At 33.3% G+C, this 27,992-nt stretch overlaps 2 protein-coding genes across 2 annotated transcripts in view; one reads left to right on the plus strand and one right to left on the minus strand.

Annotated features, from left to right (window-relative positions):
- Nucleotides 1-27,992, plus strand: part of LOC137423882 (LIM homeobox transcription factor 1-beta) — a 433,294-nt gene that overhangs the window by 253,836 nt on the left and 151,466 nt on the right. The gene's annotated exons all lie outside the window — the stretch shown is intronic.
- LOC144891104 (uncharacterized) lies at nt 448-27,963 on the minus strand. Its single transcript, XM_078773491.1, has 4 exons — nt 27,735-27,963; nt 27,489-27,582; nt 26,779-27,130; nt 448-971 (listed from the first exon to the last, which is right to left on the minus strand). Exons 1-4 carry the CDS (start codon nt 27,848-27,850, stop codon nt 448-450), a joined length of 1,086 nt encoding a protein of 361 aa, XP_078629617.1. The 5' UTR covers nt 27,851-27,963.

The raw sequence follows: 27,992 nt of genomic DNA on the forward strand, positions 1-27,992 counted from the left end.
GTGGGCAGTGGGGAATGTGCAGCGGAGCATAGTCAGATGTAGTGGGCAGTGGGGAAAGTTGCAGCAGAGCATAGCCCGATGTAGTGGGGAATGTGCAGAAGAGCATAGTCCGATGTAGTGGGCAGTGGGGAATGTGCAGAGGAGCATAGTCCGATGTAGTGGGGAATGTGCAGAAGAGCATAGTCCGATGTAGTGGGCAGTGCAGAATGTGCAGCAGAGCATAGTCCGATGTAGTGGGCAGTGGGGAATGTGCAGCGGAGCATAGTCAGATGTCGTAGGCATTGGGAGAAATGCAGCTGAGCATAGTCGGATGTAGTGTCTAGTGAGCAGTGGGGAATGTGCCCGGAGTATAGTCCGATATAGTGTGCAGTGCGGATGTGCAGCAGAGCATAGTCAGATGTAGTGGGCATTGGGGAAAATGCAGCGGAGCATAGTCGGATGTAGTGTCTAGTGCTCGTGGGGAATGTGCAGCAGAGCATAGTCGGATGTAGTGTCTAGTGAGCAGTGGGGAATGTGCCCGGAGTATAGTCCGATATATCGTGCAGTGGGGAATGTGCAGCAGAGCATTGTCCGATGTAGTGGGGAATGTGCAGAGGAGCACACTCTGATGTAGTGGGCAGTGCGCAATGTGCAGAGGAGCATAGTCCGATGTAGTGGGCAGTGCGGAATGTGCAGCAGAGCATAGTCCGATGTATTGGGCAGTGGGGAATGTGCAGCGGAGCATAGTTCGATGTAGTGGAGAATGTGCAGAGGAGCATAGTCCGATGTAGTGGGCAGTGCGCAATGTGCAGAGGAGCATAGTCCGATGTAGTGGGCAGTGCGCAATGTGCAGAGGAGCATAGTCCGATGTAGTGGGCAGTGCGGAATGTGCAGCAGAGCATAGTCCGATGTATTGTGCAGTGGGGAATGTGCAGCGGAGCATAGTCCGATGTTGTGGGGAATGTGCAGAGGAGCATAGTCGGATGTAGTGTCTAGTGACCAGTGGGGAATATGCCCGGAGTATAGTCCGATGTCGCGTGCAGTGGGGAATGTGCAGCGGAGCATCGTCCGATGAGGGAACGATAAGCTCGACAGTGAGGTGAGATCGTCTAGCCGTGTAGGAAGGAGATGGGCCCTGCAGCTCCAACACAATCCCCACAAATCGGCCTGGATTTACCGTCCCATATCCTGATTAAAGAACTGGGCAGCGGCCTGGAATTAAGGGGCTTAAGGATGAAAATAGGCCTCAATCAGGGCACGGTCCTGCGACCACCACCACTTGCCTCAAAAACCACTTCAAATAAACGTCCCTTAGCCCCATACCTGCATTTCTACCCTCCCGCACCTATCCGAACCCTCTTCATCCCCTTTGCCTCCCGATGTCGACTGCTATGATCCCCAGCGCATGAGTGTCTAAGCCCTGTGCCCTGGGCCTCGTATGGTGAACATTAGTCTAATCCAAAATGCTCTCAAATGCTTCTGTGGCCCATTTTTTACAACCAGTCTCATTTTCTATTTTACTCTCACAATTTTACTTTTCCAATTGTAACTTATACATCATCTAGTTATATATTACATCATCTAGTTGTATATTACATCATCTCGTCATATATGACATCATCTAGATATATATTGCATCATCTAGTTATATATTACATCATCTAGATACGAAGTACATCATCTAGTTATATATTACATCATCTAGATACGAAGTACATCATCTAGTTATATATTACATCATCTAGTTATATATTGCATCATCTAGTTATATATTGCATCATCTAGTTATATATTACATCATCTAGATACGAAGTACATCATCTAGTTATATATTACATCATCTAGTCATATATTACATCATCTAGTTATATATTACATCATCTAGTCATATATTACATCATCTAGTTATATATTACATCATCTAGTTATATATTACATCATCTAGATACGAAGTACATCATCTAGTTATATATTGCATCATCTAGTTATATATTACATCATCTAGATACGAAGTACATCATCTAGTTATATATTACATCATCTAGTCATATATTACATCATCTAGATATATATTGCATCATCTAGTTATATATTACATCATCTAGTTATATATTACATCATCTAGTTATATATTACATCATCTAGCTACGAAGTACATCATCTAGTTATATATTACATCATCTAGTCATATATTACATCATCTAGATATATATTGCATCATCTAGTTATATATTACATCATCTAGTTATATATTACATCATCTAGATACGAAGTACATCATCTAGTTATATATTACATCATCTAGTCATATATTACATCATCTAGATATATATTGCATCATCTAGTCATATATTACATAATCTAGATATATATTGCATCATCTAGTTATATATTACATCATCTAGCTACGAAGTACATCATCTAGTTATATATTGCATCATCTAGATATGCAGTACATCATCTAGTTATATATTACATCATCTAGATATGCAGTACATCATCTAGTTATATATTACATCATCTAGATACGAAGTACATCATCTAGTTATATATTACATCATCTAGTTATATATTACATCATCTAGATATGTAGTACATCATCTAGATACGAAGTACATCATCTAGTTATATATTACATCATCTAGATATGTAGTACATCATCTAGTTATATATTGCATCATCTAGTTATATATTACATCATCTAGTTATATATTACATCATCCAGTTATATATTACATCATCTAGATACGAAGTACATCATCTAGATACGAAGTACATCATCTTGTTATATATTACATCATCTACATATGTAGTACATCATCTAGTTATATATTACATCATCCAGTTATGTAGTACATCGTCTAGATGCGAAGTACATCATTTAGTTATACTAGGGCATGCCCGTACGTGGGTGCCCGTTCCTTGCCAAAAAAAAAAAAAAATGCTACCCGTACGCTCTACCCCGCCCGTACGCCCGTAAACAAAAAAAACAACGCTCTTCGCTTCCGCCCTTCGCTCTGGGAGAAATAATGCGCATAAGAAATCGAGAAATTATTATTTTCTCCGGAAGAAATCGAATTACGAACCGTAATGGCGCACGCGCTCGGCTCGGCTCGCAAAAACGCGTTCTGTGATTGGCTGCCGGAAGTGAAGTCTTCACTGTCCGGAAGGTCGCAAATCGCAGTTACGATGAATCGCAAATTAGTTTTAATTAGTTTTTAAACATAGTTTAACGCCAACATAGTTTGCCAACGTGAAATAAATGAATACGCTCTCAAATGTGCCGTCCGAGGCAGAGTCTGTTCGGCACGTTCGGCACACGTGATAGCTCGCTGCTCTCTGATTGGTTGAATCGTTTTTTGGACATAGCTCGGTAACTACTTGTCCGATTAATATGAAACCTTGAAAAGGCACATCCTCGGGTCCCCAGCAATATACCTGGCAAGTTTAAAGTATATCGGACCCGTGGTTGTCGAGAAACAGCGGTCACAGACATACAAACATACAAACATACATACATACATACATACATACATACATACATACACACAGAGATTACTGGAATTATAGATAGATATTACATCATCTAGATATGTAGTACATCATTTAGTTATATATTACATCATCCAGTTATGTAGTACATCGTCTAGATACGAAGTACATCATCTAGTTATATATTACATCATCCAGTTATGTAGTACATCGTCTAGATACGAAGTACATCATCTAGTTATATATTACATCATTTAGTTATGTAGTACATCGTCTAGATACGAAGTACATCATTTAGTTATATATTACATCATCTAGATATGTAGTACATCATTTAGTTATATATTACATCATCCAGTTATGTAGTACATCGTCTAGATACGAAGTACATCATCTAGTTATATATTACATCATCCAGTTATGTAGTACATCGTCTAGATACGAAGTACATCATCTAGTTATATATTACATCATCCAGTTATGTAGTACATCGTCTAGATGCGAAGTACATCATTTAGTTATATATTACATCATCCAGTTATGTAGTACATCGTCTAGATACGAAGTACATCATCTAGTTATATATTACATCATCCAGTTATGTAGTACATCGTCTAGATGCGAAGTACATCATTTAGTTATATATTACATCATCCAGTTATGTAGTACATCGTCTAGATACGAAGTACATCATCTAGTTATATATTACATCATTTAGTTATATATTACATCATCCAGTTATGTAGTACATCGTCTAGATACGAAGTACGTACATCATCTAGTTATATATTACATCATCTAGTTATGTAGTACATCGTCTAGATACGAAGTACATCATTTAGTTATATACTAGGGCATGCCCGTACTATATATATGCCCGTACTATATATCTATCTAAAATTATATCCCCCCCCTCTATTTACATGAAATGGTTTGGTTCATTCGCAACGCCAAAGCGAACGGCGAACGGCTTGCGAGTACAGTGACAATCCCCCCCCTCTATTTACATGCAATGGTTTGGTCCATTCGCAACGACCACAGAACCCCCCCCTCTATTTACATGCAATGGTTTGGTCCAAAGCGAACGGCTTCCGGAGTTTGGTAAAGCAATCGCCATCGCGTGCACAAACGCGCAGGAAAGCGAATGAATCGCAAATTCGTTTTTATTAGTTTTAAAACTTTATTAAAACATAGTTTAACGCCAACATAGTTTGCAAACGTGAAATAAATGAATACGCTCTCAAATGTGCCATCCGAGGCAGAGTGTGTCCGCCACGTTCGGCACACGCGATCGTTCGCTGCTCTCTGATTGGTTGAATCGTTTTTTGGACATAGCTCGGTAAGTAATTGTCCGATTAATATGAAACCTTGAAAAGGCACATCCTCGGGTCCCCAGCAATATACCTGGCAAGTTAAAAGTATATCGGACCCGTGGTTGTCAAGAAACAGCGGTCACAGACAGACAAACGTACAAACGTACAAACGTACAGAGATTACTGGAATTATAGATAGATTACATCATCTAGATACGTAGTACATCATCTAGATACGAAGTACATCATCTAGTTATATATTACATCATCTCGTTATATATTACATCATCTAGTTATATATTACATCATCTAGATATGTAGTACATCATCTAGATACGAAGTACATCATCTAGTTATATATTACATCATCTAGATATGTAGTACATCATCTAGTTATATATTGCATCATCTAGTTATATATTACATCATCTAGATATGAAGTACATCATCTAGTTATATATTACATCATCTAGATATGTAGTACATCATCTAGTTATATATTGCATCATCTAGTTATATATTACATCGTCTAGATACGAAGTACATCATTTAGTTATATATTACATCATCTAGTTATGTAGTACATCGTCTAGATACGAAGTACATCATTTAGTTATATATTACATCATTTAGTTATATATTACATCATCTAGATACGTAGTACATCATCTCGATACGAAGTACATCATCTAGTTATATATTACATCATCTAGTTATATATTACATCATCTAGATAAGGAGTACATCATCTAGATACGAAGTACATCATCTAGTTATATATTACATCATCTAGATATGTAGTACATCGTCTAGATACGAAGTACATCATCTAGTTATATATTACATCATCTAGATACGTTGTACATCATCTAGTTATATATTACATCATCTAGTTATATATTACATCATCTAGATACGTAGTACATCATCTAGTTATATATTACATCATCTAGTTATATATTACATCATCTAGTTATATATTACATCATCTAGATACGTAGTACATCGTCTAGATACGAAGTACATCATCTAGTTATATATTACATCATCTAGATATGTAGTACATCATCTAGTTATATATTACATCATCTAGTTATATATTACATCATCTAGATACGTTGTACATCATCTAGTTATATATTACATCATCTAGATATGTAGTACATCATCTAGTTATATATTGCATCATCTAGTTATATATTACATCATCTAGATACGTTGTACATCATCTAGTTATATATTACATCATCTAGATACGTAGTACATCATCTAGTTATATATTACATCATCTAGATATGTAGTACATCATCTAGTTATATATTACATCATCTAGTTATATATTACATCATCTAGATACGTTGTACATCATCTAGTTATATAATACATCATCTGGATACGTAGTACATTATCTAGTTATATATTACATCATCTAGTTATATATTACATCATCTAGATACGTTGTACATCATCTAGTTATATATTACATCATCTAGTTATATATTACATCATCTAGTTATATATTACATCATCTAGATACGTTGTACATCATCTCGTTATATATTACATAATCTAGATATGCAGTACATCATCTAGTTATATATTACATCATCTAGTTATATATTACATCATCTAGTTATATATTACATCATCTAGTTATATATTACATCATCTAGTTATATATTACATCATGGAGTTATATATTACATCATCTAGTTATATATTACATAATCTAGATATGCAGTACATCATCTAGTTATATATTACATCATCTAGTTATATATTACATCATCTAGATACGTAGTACATCATGTAGTTATATATTACATCATCTAGTTATATATTACATCATCTAGATACGTAGTACATCATCTAGATATGAAGTACATCATCTAGTTATATATTACATCATCTAGATATGTAGTACATCATCTAGTTATATATTACATCATCTAGTTATATATTACATCATCTAGATATGGAGTACATCATCTCGTTATATATTACATCATCTAGTTATATATTACATCATCTAGTTATATATTACATCATCTATTTATATATTACATCATCTAGTTATATATTACATCATCTCGTTATATATTACATCATCTAGTTATATATTACATAATCTAGATATGCAGTACATCATCTAGTTATATATTACATCATCTAGTTATATATTACATCATCTAGATACGTAGTACATCATCTAGATATGAAGTACATCATCGAGTTATATATTACATCATCTAGATATGTAGTACATCATGTAGTTATATATTACATCACCTAGTTATATATTACATCATCTAGATATGTTGTACATCATCTAGATACGAAGTACATCATCTACTTATATATTACATCATCTAGATACGAAGTACATCATCTAGTTATATATTACATCATCTAGATACGTAGTACATCATCTAGTTATATGTTACATCGTCTAGTTATATATTACATCATCTAGTTATATATTACATCATCTAGTTATATATTACATGATCTAGTTATATATTTCATCATCTAGATATGTAGTACATCGTCTAGATATGTAGTACATCATCTAGATACGAATTACATCATATCGTTATATATTACATCGTCTCGATACAGAGTACATCATCTAGTTATACATTACATCGTCTAGATACGTAGTACATCATCTAGTTATATACTACATCATCTAGTTATATATTACATCATCTAGTTATATATAACATCATCTAGTTATATATTACATCATCTAGATATCCAGTACTTCATCCAGATACGTAGTACATCGTCTAGACACGAAGTACATCATCTAGTTATATATTACATCATCTAGTTATATATTACATCATCTTGTTATATATTACATCATCTAGATATGTAGTACATCATCTAGTTATATATTACATCATCTAGTTATATATTACATCATCTAGTGATATATTACATCATCTCGTTGTATATTACATAATCTAGATATGCAGTACATCATCGAGTTATATATTACATCATCTAGATACGTAGTACATCATCTAGATACGAAGTACATCATCTAGTTATATATTACATCATCTAGATATGTAGTACATCATCTCGTTATATATTACAACATCTAGTTATATATTACATCATCTAGATACGTTGTACATCATCTAGATACGAAGTACATCATCTACTTATATATTACATCATCTAGATACGAAGTACATCATCTAGTTATATATTACATCACCTAGATACGTAGTACATCATCTAGTTATATGATACATCGTCTAGTTATATATTACATCATGTAGTTATATATTACATCATCTAGTTATATATTACATTATCTAGTTATATATTTCATCATCTAGATATGTAGTGCATCGTCTAGATACGTAGTACATCATCTAGATACGAATTACATCATCTCGTTATGTATTACATCGTCTCGATACGGAGTACATCATCTAGTTATACATTACATCATCTAGATACGTAGTACATCATCTAGTTATATGCTACATCATCTAGTTATATATTGCATCATCTAGTTGTACATTACATCATCTAGTTATATATTACATCATCTAGATATCCAGTACTTCATCCAGATACGTAGTACATCGTCTAGATACGAAGTACATCATCTCGTTATATATTGCATCGTCTCGATATGCAGTACATCATCTAGTTATATATTACATCGTCTAGATACGTAGTACATCATCTAGTTATATATTACATCGTCTAGATACGTGGTACATCATCTAGTTATATATTACATCGTCTAGATACGTAGTACATCATCTAGTTATATATTACATCGTCTAGATACGTAGTACATCATCGAGTTATATATCCATCGTCTAGATATGTAGTACATCATCTAGTTATGTATTACATCGTCTAGATACGTGGTACATCATCTAGTTATATATTCCATCACCTAGATATGTGGGACATCGTCTAGATATGTAGTTCATCATCTAGTTATATATTACATCGTCTAGATACATAGTACATCATCTAGTTATATATTACATCGTCTAGATACGTGGTACATCATCTAGTTATATACTACATCGTCTCGATACGTAGTACATCATCTAGTTATATATTACATCGTCTAGATACGTAGTACATCATCGAGTTATATATTCCATCGTCTAGATATGTAGTACATCATCTAGTTATATATTACATTGTCTAGATACGTAGTACATAATCTAGTTATATATTACATTGTCTAGATACGTAGTACATCATCTAGTTATACATTACATCGTCTAGATACGTAGTACATCATCTAGTTATATACTACATCATCTAGTTATATATTACATCATCTAGTTATATATTACATCATCTAGTTATATATTACATCATCTAGATATCCAGTACTTCATCCAGATACGTAGTACATCGTCTAGACACGAAGTACATCATCTAGTTATATATTACATCATCTAGTTATATATTACATCATCTTGTTATATATTACATCATCTAGATATGTAGTACATCATCTAGTTATATATTACATCATCTAATTATATATTACATCATCTAGTGATATATTACATCATCTCGTTGTATATTACATAATCTAGATATGCAGTACATCATCGAGTTATATATTACATCATCTAGATACGTAGTACATCATCTAGATACGAAGTACATCATCTAGTTATATATTACATCATCTAGATATGTAGTACATCATCTAGTTATATATTACAACATCTAGTTATATATTACATCATCTAGATACGTTGTACATCATCTAGATACGAAGTACATCATCTACTTATATATTACATCATCTAGATACGAAGTACATCATCTAGTTATATATTACATCACCTAGATACGTAGTACATCATCTAGTTATATGATACATCGTCTAGTTATATATTACATCATGTAGTTATATATTACATCATCTAGTTATATATTACATTATCTAGTTATATATTTCATCATCTAGATATGTAGTGCATCGTCTAGATACGTAGTACATCATCTAGATACGAATTACATCATCTCGTTATGTATTACATCATCTCGATACGGAGTACATCATCTAGTTATACATTACATCATCTAGATACGTAGTACATCATCTAGTTATATACTACATCATCTAGTTATATATTACATCATCTAGTTGTACATTACATCATCTAGTTATATATTACATCATCTATATATCCAGTACTTCATCCAGATACGTAGTACATCGTCTAGATACGAAGTACATCATCTCGTTATATATTGCATCGTCTCGATATGCAGTACATCATCTAGTTATACATTACATCGTCTAGATACGTAGTACATCATCTAGTTATATATTATATCGTCTAGATACGTGGTACATCATCTAGTTATATATTACATCGTCTAGATACGTAGTACATCATCTAGTTATATATTACATCGTCTAGATACGTAGTACATCATCGAGTTATATATCCATCGTCTAGATATGTAGTACATCATCTAGTTATGTATTACATCGTCTAGATACGTGGTACATCATCTAGTTATATATTCCATCACCTAGATATGTGGGACATCGTCTAGATATGTAGTTCATCATCTAGTTATATATTACATCGTCTAGATACATAGTACATCATCTAGTTATATATTACATCGTCTAGATACGTGGTACATCATCTAGTTATATACTACATCGTCTCGATACGTAGTACATCATCTAGTTATATATTACATCGTCTAGATACGTAGTACATCATCGAGTTATATATTCCATCATCTAGATATGTAGTACATCATCTAGTTATATATTACATTGTCTAGATACGTAGTACATAATCTAGTTATATATTACATTGTCTAGATACGTAGTACATCATCTTGTTATATATTCCATCACCTAGATATGTGGGACATCGTCTAGATATGTAGTACATCATCTAGTTATATGTTACATCATCTAGATATGCAATACATCATCTAGATACGTAGTACATCATCTAGTTATATATTACATCGTCTAGATATGTAGTACATCATCTAGTTATATATTGCATCGTCTAGATACGTAGTACATCGTCTAGATACGTAGTACATCATCTAGATAGGTAGTCCATCATCTAGTGACGTCGTACATCATCTCCTGATGTAGCGCATCATCTAGTGACGTAGTGCATCATCTTGTGACGTAGTGCATCATCTAGTTAAGTAGTACATTGTCTCGTTACATAAATCATCATCTAGGTACGGAGTGCATTGTCTAGTTACGTAGTGAATCATCTAGTGATGTAGTACATTGTCTAGATACATAGTACATTGTCTTGTTATGTAGTGCATCATCTAGTGACGTAGTGCATCCTCTAGTTACATTGTAAATAGTAGTAGGTGATAAATGTTGCTTCTGGGACACCTCCGTTTAACATGGGAAATCCCTATCTTATGTCATTTACCCCCTTGTCTTTTTCAAAAATCACAAACACCTCTATTTCTCCCTCTATGAACCTATAATCCTTCTCACCTTATGAACCTATAATCCTTCTCACCTTTTGAACCTATAATCCTTCTCACCTTATGAACCTATAATCCTTCTCACCTTATGAACCTATGATTTTCTTCCTTTATGAACCTATAATCCTTCTAGCCTTATGAACCTATGATCCTTCTCACTTACATGTAATTTCTACCCTATTCCCCCCACTACCCCCTTAATGTAGTTCCTTAGACCACTCTACTAATGAGCCTATAAATATATTATCTCTTTCTAACTTTTTTAAGAGTTCCATTCTCCTATAGAACTCATCCCCATCAAGTATATTTATAAAGTATACAGGTTCCTTAACCTTTTGTTGTGAAAGTATAAAGTGGTATGTTTCACGGAGGGTTCTTGTTTGACCTCCTCCTCTCCCACATACCATTTTAAAATTATAATATTTATTATCCGATTGATACCATTAAAGTTCTCACTCCACTCTAATATATTTTTCTTCCCGCCCTCCATTACCCCACTTAACAAATGAATACGTTTATCCGTCTTGAGAACCTTCTGACCAGTGATTCTCTCAACCTCTTGAATCTGATATTTTTCACATTCGTTATGTTTTCCATTTATATACCAAGGTTGATTACACCTCCACTCTTTAGTCTGGTTGATACTTGGTTCTATCATCTATCTATAATTCCAGTAATCTCTGTACGTCTGTACGTTTGTACGTCTGTTTGTCTGTGACCGCTGTTTCTCGACAACCACGGGTCCGATATACTTTAAACTTGCCAGGTATATTGCTGGGGACCCGAGGATGTGCCTTTTCAAGGTTTCATATTAATCGGACAAGTACTTACCGAGCTATGGCGATTTCTTTACCAAACACTGCAAGCCGTTCGCTTTGGACCAAACCATTGCATGTAAATAGAGGGGGGGGGTTCTGTGGTCGTTGCGAATGGACCAAACCATTCATGTAAATAGAGGGGGGGGGGGTTCTGTGGTCGTTACTGCCACGTGGTTTCAAAGTTTTTTTTTGTTGTTGTTGTTTGCACGCATGTTTTTTTGCACCCACGTACGGGCACGCCCAAGGATGTTTACACAACACACACACACCCCTACACAAATTTTTTTTTTTTTTTTTTTTTGGCAAGGAACGGGCACCCACGTACGGGCACGTCCTAGCTTATATATAGTACGGGCATGCCCTAGTTTATATAATTGTAAAAAAGGCGGCGGTAGCCCGTTAAAATCCCTAACCCCCCTTTTTAACTTATCACTTATATATATATCTTATCACTTATATATATCTTATCACTTATATATCTTATCACTTATATATCTTATCACTTATATCATATCACTTATATATCTTATCACTTATATATCTTATCACTTATATACTTATATAACCATAAGGGAGACTATCAATTCCATTTTCTAAAATAAACCTCTTATCATCAAAAGCCCCCAATGCTTTCTTATTCACCTCTTATGAATATAATTTATGTTTATAACTTCTTATTCCATTAATCTTTCTAAACTCTTCTTTCTTTGTTGTTAAACAGTTATAATAATCCTTAAAGTTTATTGTTTCTTTAATGACATTTTTCTTTACACCTTTTAACTTCTTATCAGTCTTTTCAACGTTATTCACAATGTATTTATAAGCATAAGCCTTCGACCTCAATCCCACAAATTCACTCATAACATTTCCTCCCAATTCATCCTTGAACTTTCCAATCACCTTATTATTTTTAGAAGAGAACAACTCACTCTCTGGACTGTAATTACTTGTATCATAGATATTAATGTCCTTTTTCATGTCTGAATAAACATCATCAGTATTAATTTTCAAAATAAAACTATCAGTATCCATATACAACAATGACACATTATCCTTATACTTTGATTTTAGATTAATATAAAAGTAATCATACATTAATGACTTTGACAAGTCAAGAATTGATGTTCCAATGTAAATAGGTTTGTCCATTTCAATACTCTCTTTAACCAAATGGATCGCACAAAAGTTCTCAGTAAAGACCTCAGCTCTAGTAAAACTTGGTCTATTAATTAATTTTGATGCTTGTTCCCAAGATGTTGCTAGTCTGATATTTTGTCTTTTCCTCACATTCTCCATGGTCTTACCAAAGACCGCATTATTCATCAATTTATAAAAGTCTTTCTCAAAATCTGTTTTTGACTCTGTTCTTCTTTGTGTATTAAAATCAATGTACCCCTTTAACTAATGACTTTGATTGAACTTTAGAACCCTGTGGATCTTCTCTACTCTTAGACCTTTTGATAAATATTGTCGCAAATTTCTTTGGTGTACGTAATTTTTCTTGTTATATAATGTAGTAAGTAATTTTTCTGTTGATTCACCTATATCAAACGATCGTTGATAATCACTCAACCATTCTTTCTTTGGACTTTCTTTCTCACAAGCAAATGGAAGATCTTTATGTTTGATATGAAGTTCTTCAGGATATTTTTAATCGACCTCAAAATAATAACCAACCTTTGAATCATCCAATTCTTTTTGTGTAGAGATACATACATCTTGTAAAACCTTTGTGTAGTCTTTTTCCTTTACCCATCTTAGTTTCCCATAAGGAAGAGCTTGAGACATTGCCCAGCCATACAAGTTGTTTGCGTCATAGTACATCAAGTAAGAACTCTCTTTCGTTGAATCATAATTTGGAAGATATTTGTTATTTGCTTTTGCGTATCTGCTCGAGCATACTTGTGAAATTCCACCTCTTTTTGCCTTTTCAATCATCAAAAGCATATCGACATCGGTTATCAAATCCAAATCTTGTTTTGTCATTTTCAACATCGCGCTCCAAGCCAATCCAGGTGCTGTGTAGTAGTGAGCAGGATCCAATCCATATCCAGTGCGACAAACAGATCTAAAGGCTTCAAATACATCGGCCAATAAAAGCACATCAGTTTTGAGATACAAATCGTGATACTCGCCAAGATTCTTGATGTTATATTTTTCCCAAACATTTTGTGCGTGTACATAATCTTTATCAGATATATGACTGTTGTTTAATTTGTTATCGAAATTTTCTTTTAAAGGAAGTTGTGTTTCATTGAATCTCTCAAATGAGTCCATATAGTCATAGGGGTAAATTCCCTTTTGTGTTAGAAAATCTTTATCTGAAAAATACTCTGAAAGACATGGAAACTCTTTTAGATTTTGAACCAAGTTAGCCAATGGACTTGCCATGAATTTAAATGTATCAAGAAATCTGATATGAGTAATAGGAGATGTGTGAATTGTTTTTGTGAATGAAATGTATTTCTGATCCGTGTTAGGAATTGCTGAAATGTGTCCAGATGTCTTTGAAAGTTCATTAATAAATAGATGCGTATCATAATGAGCGTTGTTATGAAGAAAGACAGGAATGAAAGAGGGGAGTTGATAATTAATATTACAACTTTGATGAGCTGGACCTCTATATTTACCAGTGAGATGACAATGATCTCTAACCTTTAGACCTTCACCAATCTTTTCCTCACAAATATGACAAACATTGTTTTTTCTAAATTCCCTTTCTGTTCACTCGTCAAGGACATTGGTTTATTAGTTTCTCTCATTATCTTGGTTAATCGGACACAGTCTTTTTCTAGTCGTTTCACAAACTCCTCTGGGGTATTTGAGCCTCTATACTCCTCTAACTTGTTATATTTATCACCAACGGATGATTTGATATAATAACAAAAACCGCAAGGAGTATGTTTTTGATATTTATTTGTGTATGATTCTTTTGGATCTGGAGAAGCAGTATCTATTTTTTCTAGAATACTTTCAAAATCAGCATATATAACAAATGGATGTTTGATCTTTTTCTTTTCATCTTTGAATGTGATATTTGAGCCTTCTTTAGGCATATTGATTACCGTTGATTTATGATCACCACAATAATTTGAATGTTTATCTAATCTTTCTTGTGAATTGAAGAAGTTAAGACAACGCAAACAAATATATATTTTATTTGTTCTTTTACATACTTGTGGTTTTATTAATTTAGCAATATCTTTAATGTATGTATAATGTGAATTTTCCTCTGAATTAAAATATAGAAGATTAATATGAGTTTGTTTACAATTGTCAGAAAGCTTTAAAACCTGAATGCTGTTTGTTTCTGTTAGACCATAAACATTAACTGATAAATTATTTATCTTTTCAAATTTAGGAATATCATTTAAAGCCATAGGAAACTTTAGATCTTTCGTATTTAATGTATTCTCATATTTTTTATAATGAGATACTCTTTCATCATGAAAATGTGGAGGATGTAAGTGTGCTAGAATAGACCAGAGAAAACATTTATTGTCTTTATTTTTGATATTGATAACTGCTTTTCTATTTTTGATAACACTGGGTAAATCAATGTAGGAAGAAGCTTTTAGAGGTCTGATTTAAGAATATGAATGTCTATGTAAATAATTTTTCCTATATTGAATCCACTTCCTACGATTGAATTATCCACATCTTACTCTTGTTTAATAAGTTCATCATAGACTCCTGATGTTTTAAAATCTTGATATGAAGATATAAAGTGTGGCTCAGTTCTCATGTATGGTGTATCTATAACTCCTTCGTCCTTTGTCATTTCTAATTTTACTCCCATATAAAATTTAAGTGGTTTCATTTCTTTTAGTGTTTTTTCAATCAACGTTTGAACAGCAGGTTTAACTATTTCTACAGCATCAACTATAGACTCTGGTTCAGGAGGTTTGAAGTTAAAGACTCTTATTTTAATATGTCCTTTGAATGCGCCATCAGAGTTTTTAGTTGTGATAAAATTTGATAAATGTAGAATTGTTTTAAGATGTATTTCGAAGCCTTTCTTGAGGATATTTTTATTACATGCAGAACAGTGTTTTGTTTCCTTCTGAATAGGAGATAGTAGGTGAAGTAGATTAAATGTGTGTTTGTTAGTTTTAAGGTGTCTTTTGTATTGTTTATATTCTTGTTCACAAACGTCGCAATACGTTGCTTTAATCATATTTATTTATATAGTAAAATTATACTTAAAACAAAGTGCCTTTTTTAGAGGCTTTTTAAAAGATGAAACTGTGCTTAAAGTAAAACACCTTTGAGCTTTTCAACTCGTTTTATGTATATAACTTTACTTAAAGTAAAACACCTTTGAGCTTTTCAACTCGTTTTATGTATATAACTTTACTTAAAGTAAAGCGTCTATGTATTAGCCAGAAAGTTTAGATACTCTAGTTCATCAATTTCAATTTCACTATCTGAGTCATCAATAAAGCTACTCTCATAACTATCATTTGAACACAAACTATTAGTATCATAACTATCTTCAGATCCTAGACTCTCAGTATAATAACTCTCAGAGTATTGACTGTTAATATCACTCATTTACATACCATTAAACTTCCATCAATATCTATATATTTTCTTTCATTAGAACTAATAACCACAATATTTTTTACATTAAATGTTATTTTCAAATAATCTCTAATAATCAGAGTACGGAATGATAGTTCACCACTAATATTCATATTATTAATTTCACCCACATCTTTAGGTCTATTAAAGAATATACAAATGTTTCCTCTAGAATCGTTGATGGTCTTATCATTAATTTTCAAAGCTTCTTTATCAATGACCTGTTCAAGCTTTGAGTAAATTGTTAGTAGTAGTGGAGAAACTTTTGTCAAATTTACTTTAATAGAGTTATTAATAAACATAGCTTGTCCCGTAAATTTAATAAAAGGACACATGTTATTCTCCATTATGGGTTTAATCCAAAAATTTCCATATTTATCTTTGTTCAATTTAACATCTTTGACATATTTTTCTATATCTTCCACCAAAGTAGAGATTGATTGAAATTTGTCTTTTGTGTTTTACTTTAAGCACAGTTTCATCTTTAAAAAAGCCTCTGAAAAAGGCACTTTGTTTTAAGTATAATTTTACTTTATAAATATGATAAATTCTGAAGGATATTTAGAATTTCCAGACCCTCCATATGATAAATTAGAAATCTGCCACCGTTGTGGTAGAATAGGGCTTAATAATGAGGGTTCATATAAACAATGTATTTTCTGTGATTTAATTTTAATTAATGATAATAAAAAATATAGAAAAATATATAACTCTTTTAAATTAGAACCAAAAATGAATTACTTTACAAGATTAATAAGAGACATGAATGTTAAGTATTATGGTGATAATACACCATTTCTTACAAGGGAAGAGACTATTTGTATTGAGGAAACTAGGACGTGCCCGTACGTGGGTGCCCGTTCCTTGCCAAAAAAAAAAAAAAAAATGTCTGGGCGTGCCCATGGGCCCATGGGCGTGCCCGTAAGTGCGTGATGTGACCGTACAATGAATGTATCGTCCCGACGCCGCAGCTCGGATGGCGCTGCAGTTAATCGGGCCTGTATCGGCAGAGTTATTATAAACGTGTACTACAATCGATCGTACCTTACAACAATCAACACAGATTGCAACGTCAAATAAATGAATACGCTCTCAAATGTGCCGTCCGAGGCAGCGTCTGCTCGCCACGTTCAGCATCAGTACGTTGTCACTATGACTATCCGTAAGTCCGGAAGTGACGTCCTCATTTGACTGTCCGGAAGGTCGCATATCGCAGTTACGATGAATCGCAAATTAGTTTTAATTAGTTTTAAAACATAGTTTAACGCCAACATAGCGCCAACATAGTTTGCCAACGTGAAATAAATGAATACGCTCTCAAATGTGCCGTCCGAGGCAGAGTCTGTTCGGCACGTTCGGCACACGTGATAGCTCGCTGCTCTCTGATTGGTTGAATCGTTTTTTGGACATAGCTCGGTAACTACTTCTCCGATTAATATGAAACCTTGAAAAGGCACATCCTCGGGTCCCCAGCAATATACCTGGCAAGTTTAAAGTATATCGGACCCGTGGTTGTCGAGAAACAGCGGTCACAGACAAACACACAGACAAACACACAGACAAACACACAGACAAACACACACACACACACAGAGATTACTGGAATTATAGATAGATGTATAAGGGTTTAATGATATTTATTATTGAAAATAATTTTAATGGAAATGTTAATACAAGATACTATATAAACAAAATAATGGATTATTTTGAAATTAAACCTGAACTCAGGATAAAATATAGAGTTTCTCAAAAAACTCAAAAAAAGTTAGATGACTTGTTTTCCAAATATATAAATGAATGATTTTTTTACCCGTTTGGGAAAATGAGATAAAATTTAATAACCATAAAAATCTTCCAAATTCATTGAGATGTCTAATAGTCGGTTCAAGCGGATGTGGAAAAACCTGTTTACTTTTAAAGATGCTCCTTAGTCCTAATTTTTTTAGATTATGATAATTTAATAATTTTTACAAAGTCATGTTTTCAACCCGAGTATCAACTACTCTCACAGGGTTTTAATGCGGGTCTTAAAAAGGAAGACATTATCGGTTTATTTAAACTTCAAAACAAACTAAATGATTATAATATTGATGATATAATACAATTATTTTGTGATACACAGAAATCAAAATCAAAACCAAAACCCATAACTTGTATTCTCAGTGATAATACGGATGATATACCTTCACCTCAAGATTTAGATAAATCAAAAAAGAACCTCGTTATCTTTGATGATTGTGTTAATGAGAGAAACCAAACAGTAATGGATAGCTACTATACAAGAGGGAGACATTCTTCTTGTAATTGTATTTATCTTAGTCAGTCATATTTTCAACTCCCTCGGCGCTCAATAGGAAACAATGATCATACTTTTATTTTATTTAAGTTAAATTCAATAGATACAAATAATTTTTGGAGAGATAATTGTTCTACATTATGTAGTAAGAAGGAATTTGAAAATAATATGAAACACACGATTGGAAAATATAAATATATTGTTGTGAAACAAGATGAGATACTAAATGATATTTTTCAATAAATAAATACAGAAAATGAATACCGAAGAAAGAGTAAGAAAGTTTAAAGAACATCAAGAGTTGGTTTCAAAAGTTGTAAAGCAACAGGAAGACATAAAGAAGAAAAGGAGACAGAAACTAACTGGTGAAGAAGCCTTTGAAAGAAAACAAGAGAAATTTTTTTAACCACTTTTAAAAACTGAACAAACGATTTCACCTACAGTTCCCACGGTAGAATTTACTCCGAAAAAATTTCAAATGCTCAAAGATTTTAGTCAAATGAAAGAGCAAGAACTTGGAGAATTAGAATATGATGATGAAGGATTATTTCGGCATCTTGAGAAGGTAAATAAACTTTCCAATTATATTGTAGAAGCTCTTCAAAACAATGAATATTTGAAGGGTTCAAAAACCAGAGCAGGTCTCATTCCAACAGAAGAACCAGCACAGTTCCATCTTGTGAAAGAAAAGTTATTGATATTTCATGATAAATTGGTGTTCTTAAGTTCTGACCAACCAAATGTTGAATTAACCCCAAGATTAATGTTTCTTCTAACAAAAGATGGACATGCTAATTCACCTTATTTTGATGAACCACTTGATATGGAAAGAGAGGAAGATAGAGAGTATATTGAGTTGCTAAACACACTTGATTATGGAGTTTCTGTTGCTGGTAAAAGTAAGAAGAATGAGAAGGAGAAACATATTATTGATGCTTTAAGTAAGCTTGGTTTGGGTGTTAGTTTTCTTCCAAATGACCCATCACAATTAGTTAATAGGTTATTATTGTTGTTAGGTAGTAAGAAGGCTGGAAACAACAATTTTTTAAATGAAGCATCCACCATTTTAGATCAGTTGATGAATATGAAAATAATTAATAAATGTCAATACAAAGATATTTTATTAGATATTAAATAAGATGAGAAGCACAATTCTTCGTTTTAATTTCACAACGAGTGATTACACAGCTTCATTCCCTTACCCACTACAACTTGACCCCACAAAAGAATATGAGGCTTCTTTGTTGTCAATGGAGACTTACAATACCCTTTTTAATATCACAGAGAAAAACAACAAGTTTAGTTATAATCCAGGAAGTGGATATAAAACTATAACCGTTTCACCCGGTGCTTACGAGATTTCTCAAATATCTTCAGTCTCTCGCCTTATGAAAGAAAAAGGTGATGAACCAAAAAATATTGTAATAGATATTCAAAAACACACTTCAAAATCAACTATTAAACTTAAAAATAATTATAAAGTTGATTTCACGATTGAAAATTCGTTCAGAGAGCTATTGGGTTTCTCTTCTAAAAAGATTGAAACTAACGGGACGTCTTACAGTGATAATGTCATTCAAATATCCTCCGGTATAAATTCAGTATTAATTCATTGTGATTTGATTGATGGTGCTTATAACGATGGAATAAGAACAAATACAATATTTTCATTCAGTGCATACTCAACCCCGATTGGTTATAAATTTAATATGGAACCAAAAAATCTTGTCTATTTACCTGTGTCAGGAAAAACCATATACAGAGTAAATTTTAGGATAACCGACCAAGATAATTGTATGATATCCTTTAATGATGAAATTATATCCATCAGAATTCACCGACGTGAAGTTTTTCAATAAATAAATAATGGTTATTGTGAGAAAACACGAGTTGGGAAAATATAAAATAATTACAGGGGATGGGATGTTCCTTTCACCATACTATAAGGGTGAAGGTATGTTTCTTGGTAGAGGATACTATAAACCAAAGAGACAACGGGGTGTGGGACATCAATTTAGAAATAAAGGAGATGGGATAATTGATACTCTAATGGGTATTGGTTCAACCATCCTTAAACATAAAGACCTAATTGGTTCAACTGCTTCAGCCGTGGGCTCAGTTGCGGGTGCTATAAAGAGTATAAAAGATGCTCAAAAGGAGTCTCATAAATTACAAGCAATCAAAGAAATTAAAAAAGGTAAAACTCAACTATCTTCACAAGAACGACAAAAAATCATTAAAATACTTGGGTCAGGGTTTCAACGATTTTAATGCTATATAAATACAAGTATGGAAGCGATTGATAGTATCTATGATTTGGATGATACGATTATCATTTCAAACTCTACTAAAAAGGAAGACTATTTTAAGGTAAATGCTATAACAGGAACAGACTGGAATTCAAATGGAACAAAAAGTTTTGAAATAAATAATCAACAAACTTACTTGAATATAGCTGATAGTTTCTTGCTGTGTAAATTTAAATTCACTAAGGCTGCGAATAATACTAATGCTACACTCATAAATGATTTCTTCTGGAAAATGTTTGATAGTGTCCGCCTGTATATTGGAACACAAGAGGTTGAAGCGGTTGATTATGTCTCTGCTATATCTGAAATGATGAAATTTACACTATATTCGTTTAGTGATAGAATGGGTAAGGGAGCTGTTGAAGGTTTTATTCCTGATATGTCAACGGGAACAAATGCTGACCCTGGTTATAGTCAAAGGAAGTCAATGTATAATGATGATACAAAAGCAGAGAATAGTTTTACCGTAGCAGTACCTCTGAAAGGTATATTTGGATTTTGTGATTATGATAAAGTTTTGTATGGTCTTAAAATTAGATTTCAACTACAAAGGAATGATAATGTAAATAGGTTGCTTTTTGGGGCTGAAAATGCTTTGGCGACAATAATAAATTTGTTATTCATGATTTGTGTTGGTAGTGAATATACTCCTAATCTTAAAACGGAAGAGATGTTAAATAGAAGACTTAACTCAAATAAACCGCTAAATGTATCATACCTTAAAAGAAGATGTCAACACGTTAAACTGGAACACACTACCTACACTTGGAATTTGGGTGTTCTTGAAGGAAAGCCACGATACCTATGGCTCATTTTTAAGAAACCAGATGGAGAGGAGGGTACTGATAAGAATAATGCGCTGAGTGATAATGCTAAGGTGAAACAACTTCGGGTTTCTCTTGATAGAACATTTTATCCGTGAGATAGATTGGAAATTGATTGGGAAAGAAATGCTTATGCGGAAGCCTACAAGTCTTACCAAAAGGTGTGTGAAAGCAACGGTAATAATGAACCTATTTTGGATATGGTTGCGTTTCAAAAACTTTATACAATCTACGCAATTGACCTGAGTTCTCAAAAGGAAACTATAAAGTCTAATAGAGTGGATACTTCTCTATACATTGAAAGAGGAGAGAATGAAGAAGTTGATGCTTATTGTTTGCTTTTGGAGGAAACAGAATTACAGATTAATACAGATAATGGTGTTATGATTAATATCACATAGGTTTTTTCTCATAAATAAATGGTAGGGGTATATGTTAATCAAATCAATCTTGATAAATTAACATCTTGTATTCAAAATCAAAAGCCTTGTATTATTAATGTTAATACATTTCAAAGAAAAGGAGCAGTAAGAATTGATGTTTTACTCACAAGAGAGCAGGTGAAAACACTAAATGATGCTGCATCACTTAAAATTAAAATGACAAAACCTATGTTTAAGAAATATTCAATAGACGAGTCAAGAGGAGGATTTCTCCCGTTTCTAATTCCTTTATTTGCTGGTTTAAGTGCGGCGGGAGCATTGACTGGTGGTATTTCAGCAGCGGTAAAAACTGCTAACGAAAGGAAGGCACAACTAAAAGCTCAAAAAGAATTGGAAAGGCATAACAAGGAGTTGGAGAAACAAATTAGTGGAAGTGGTGTAATTGTAGATTTTGCTCAAAAACTTGAAAGTCTACCTGATAAAGCTAGATTGTTAGTTGGAGATATGCTTTCCTCTATCGCTCAAGTGGGTGTTAAACTAACTAAAAGGGGTAATGGGTTATATCTTTCTCATAAATAAATGGATAAATGGTTTAAACAATTTGGAAAGAATACAACGTCAAATATAGAACTTACTAAATATTGTAAAAAACAAAAAATTGATAATGTGGTTATTTGTATGAGAGATGAATTAAAAAAGTTGTCCAAGAATACAATGAATATTATTTTGAATTTAGACACACAGAATGGTTCTCATTGGGTTTGAATTTATAATAGTCAGGATAAATATTATTTTGATAGTTATGGTATGCCACCGCCTGTTGAAGTAATACAATTCTTACAGAATGGTGTTTATCAAACATTTCAAGTTCAAGAAATTAATTCTAAATGTTGTGGTCAATTATGTTTATATGTATTATTTCAACTCAACAATAATGAAAATTTTTATGATATCATTTTTAATCTAATATAAATGACTTATGTTGGAAAAGATGGTTCTATCTTTGGAAAATCCTCTCAGGATATTGATTTATCAAATTATTATACAAAGGCACAGGCTGAACGACAAAAATATAGTATAAGTAAAAATATTAATATGAAGAATACTTATAAATTAATCAATTATCCAAACCCTACAGATGCGAATGACTTAATTAGATTCAGTGATTTATCACAATATATATTTTTAAATAAAACAGCACGTTTTGTTAAACAAGTAAAATTTACAACCACACACCCGGTTATACTGACCATACACCTTTCCTCATTCAATTTAACTATCTGCTTACAATTGAATTTTATAAAGAAGGACATATAGTTAATATGCGAATCAATAAATGGGGGTATGATATGCCTGATTTAGGGTATAATTGGTATTTTTCAATAAACTTAGAAGACCTACATGATTTGAATCAGTCTCGTAAAGAAGAATATTATCCGCTTGGTGAGGATAAGGATTTATGTGGAAGTACAATTAGTAAACAACAAATACATGATTTTAAGAAAAGAAAAATATATGATAGTATAGCGATGGTTAACATGACAAAGAAGGAAGGTAATGAGATAAGGATAGAAAGCCGAGGAATACAAACCGATTTGGTAGTGGGAAGATGGGGTGGTATTACCTGTTATAATATTAATCTCACATATTTCTGATACATAAATGGCAGGAAAAAGACTACAAGAGAATTATAATTTTTGTATTCAGGGATACCTACAAGAAAAGGGTGCTCGGTATTACATACCTTATGATTTGGAGCATATACATGGAAATTTTGTCATTAAAAACTGGCCTTATACTGATATTGCTAAACCCACAAATAGAGACTTGTTTAAAATATTAAATAAAAATGAACTTCTCAAAGTTATGAAATATAAAACTCTTTTAGAAATCGTCAACAAATCTTATTGGTATCCTATTATGAGAAAAATAATTATAGATACAAGAATATCTCAAAATCCAGATGAGTATATGTATAATATTCTTTTGGGCTCAAGGTCAAGGGTAGCAAGGGATGAGGAAGGAGTTGAAGAAGAGAAGGAGGAAGGAGTTGAAGAAGAGAAGGAGGAAAGAGAGAAGGAGGAGAAGGAGGAAAGGGAGAAGGAGGAGAGGGAGAAAAAGGAGAAGGAGGAGAAGGATGAAAGGGAGAAAAAGGAGGAGGAGAGGGAGGAAAGGGAGAAAAAGGAGGAGGAGGAGAGGGAGGAAAGAGAGAGGGGGGAAAAATATAAAAATATGACCATTCCTGAGATTAATGAAAGATTGAAGTTATTACGGCAAATAAATCAATCTCAACGCACCGAAGAGGAAAATAAAGAACTAATGACTTATGAAGATATTGGTTTTTAAATTTGCTATAATAAATTCAGAGAGCAGATATACAACATATAGTTGATGATGTTGGTGTTATTGACTTTAGTTAATTTTATTTGTAAATAAATGGAGGAGAGAGTGAAGGCATTCCTAAGGATTCTTTATGTTTTAAAAATCAAGATAGAAATGTATATGTTGAAAACCCAAAAGGCTTTGGCACTATGTAGGACTTTTTCTCATAAATAAATATGAGTTATTGCTCAAATGTAAAAAGAAAACTAAATCTAAAAATATCTCCTTTGTTAAAGCTAAAAATAATAGAGTTTACCAAAAAGGAATATGTCAAGTGTGTGGCTCTAAAAAGTGCCAATTCATCTCTCCTAAAAGTGGAGGAGACATACAAAAGTTTTTGTCAGGAAGTAAATTTACAACAACTGGAATTCCAGGGGAACTACATCTACCTGGATATTCTTTCTGTGGTCCTGGAACAAACCTGGATAAAAGATTAGATGAGGCTGACAATCCTAAACCTTGGTCTAAACCTACAAATAGGGTTGACGAAGTGTGTATGAAGCATGATATTGCTTATGGGAAAACCACTACGTTGACTGAAAAACATAAAGCCAACAGAGAAATGTTGTATAATTTGTCTTTGATACAAAATCCAACATTGAGAGAGAAGGTTGATAGGTTTATTGTGAGAAATTTGATAAATGCTAAATTGAAACTTGGCCTTGGTTATTCACCCTCAAAAAACTATTAGGCTCTAATGATGTCATCAAGACTGAGGAGCTTTTGGCTGATGAATTACATAAACCTATAATCACAAAGTTTAAAAGAAGGAAAGTTTATTCTAAATACACCGACCACATATGGTCCGCTGATTTAATCGAACTAAAAAATGATAAGGGATACAAGTATGCTTTAACCATAATTGATTTGAGGAGTAGATTTGCTTGGGTTGTTCCTTTGAAAAACAAGAGAGGTTATACTCTGATGTTAGCCTTCCAACAGATATTTAATAAAAGTAAAACAAAACCAAAGAAACTGTGGACCGATGAGGGAACAGAGTTCTATAACAAAATATTTATGAAATTTCTTAAGGGGGAGGGTATTAAATTATACAGCACCTTTAATGAAGGAAAAGCAGTTGTTATTGAGCGTTTTAATCGTACTTTAAAAGAGAAATTATATAAAAATTTCACACAACTCGATTCTCAACAATGGGTGTATTTTATTCAGGATATTGTAGATAATTACAATAATACAGTTCATTCATCAACAAAATCAAAACCATCAGAAACATTTACAAAATTAGAATATGAAAAGGAGATTAATTTGAGAAAGCCCAAGTTCAAAGTTGGTGATATTGTAAGAATATACAGATGGAAAAGTCATTTTGAGAAAGGTTATACAAAGAGATGGACTAATGAATTATTCAAAATCGTTGATGTAATGGATACTATGCCTTGGACTTACAAATTATATGATATGAATTGGGAAGAAATCTTGGGTTCATTTTACTCACAAGAATTACAAAAAATAAAACTGATAATTCATTAAACAACAACCATCCATACTTTCATCCACCCAGATTAGCTAATTTAATTAGTAGTAATAAAAAAAATTAAATAAATAAATAAAAATCATAAGCCACACCCACACAGACCCCACCCACACAGACCCCGCCCACACAGACCCCGCCCACACAGACCCCGCCCACACAGACCACACCCACACAGACCCCGCCCACACAGACCACACCCACACAGACCACACCCACACAGACCCCGCCCACACAGACCACACCCACACAGACCACACCCACACAGACCACACCCACACAGACCACACCCACACAGACCACACCCATCATCCCCCACCCTTGATCCCCCTTCATCCCACCCCCACCTTCCCCACACACACAAGGGGAGGGGAGGGGTGGGATGAGGGGGGATCAAGGGTGGGGGCGCACCTTCCCATCTTTTTTCCTTTATTCTCTTTTTGTAATTAAGAATTAAATAATTCTGGACAAAGCGAATAAAATCAAAATTATTAAATAACATTAAAAACATAAAAATTATAATAAAACATTTTTCACGAGGTATAAATTCAGTTTCTTCCATAAATTCAGTTTCTTCCAAGGTATCATGTGGTATAAATACAGTAATAAAATCAAAATTATTAAATAACATTAAAAACATAAAAATTATAATAAAACATTTTTCACGAGGTATAAATTCAGTTTCTTCCATAAATTCAGTTTCTTCTAAGGCAGTCCAACAGAATGTTGTCTCCCATGTTGGCTTCACCAATTCCTTTTGTGTCTGCAAGGCACAAAAGGGATTTTAAATTAAATTCACCAAACACAGTATTTACCTGCCGTGCCATCCCAAAACCACACGAGGGCAGTCTAGGACCATAAATGAGAAACTCCATTTTTCCAAATTTTTCAACTCACATGAGCAGGAAATGAGTTGAATTCAGTTTCTTCCAAGGCAATCTAACATAATGTTGTCTCCCATGTTGGCTTCACCAATTTCTTTTGTGTCTGCAAGGCACAAAAGGGATTTTAAATTAAATTCACCAAACACAGTATTTGCCTGCCATGCCATCCCAAAACCACATGAGGGCAGTCTAGGACCATAAATGAGAAACTCCATTTTTCCAAATTTTTCAACTCACATGAGCAGGAAATGAGTTGACACTCCTCCGGTCGTCGAAGTTGTGAAATCCCTGGGTTTCATCAAACTTCATGTTGCTTGGTTGGTTTTTCATGCTGGAATAAAACAAACAGTTAGTTAAAGGAAATAACACACAGCTCACTTTGCCACACAGCACCTTTAACACACAGTTATTCAACCACCAACTTTGATAAAAAGGAGAAAATTAATGGATTGAAGTTTGTGAATAATTAATTATATCTCTTACCTCTCGCATAGAATTTCAAACAAGGTGTTTAATTCGTTGTCAGTCATTGGTTCTGTTGTTGAGACAACCTTGGAGAATATTAACGGGTGAGAGAGGCTTTCTAAACACTCAACCATCTCATTATGAAGACCCCTCTGAACTTCAGTGAATTCTGTAAGCGTTTCATTCAAATCCTCCCTTTGTTGGTGAAAATCATTGACTACATTTTCAACATCAATCACCAGCTTTGATAAAGATAAACTGTAAAAAGAGAAAAAA

This window comes from Myxine glutinosa, chromosome 3 (genome assembly GCF_964187855.1).
Source record: "Myxine glutinosa chromosome 3, kmMyxGlut1.1, whole genome shotgun sequence".
Lineage (NCBI taxonomy): Eukaryota > Metazoa > Chordata > Myxini > Myxiniformes > Myxinidae > Myxine > Myxine glutinosa.

Coding starts and splice junctions, on each gene's coding strand:
- LOC144891104 (XM_078773491.1), bottom strand. CDS start 27,850: ATGGTTGAGTGTTTAGAAAGCCTCTCTCACCCGTTAATATTCTCCAAG. Junction 27,583..27,734: donor TTTGAAATTCTATGCGAGAG/GTAAGAGATATA, acceptor GTTTTATTCCAG/CATGAAAAACCAACCAAGCA. Junction 27,131..27,488: donor TCAACTCATTTCCTGCTCAT/GTGAGTTGAAAA, acceptor TGTGCCTTGCAG/ACACAAAAGGAATTGGTGAA.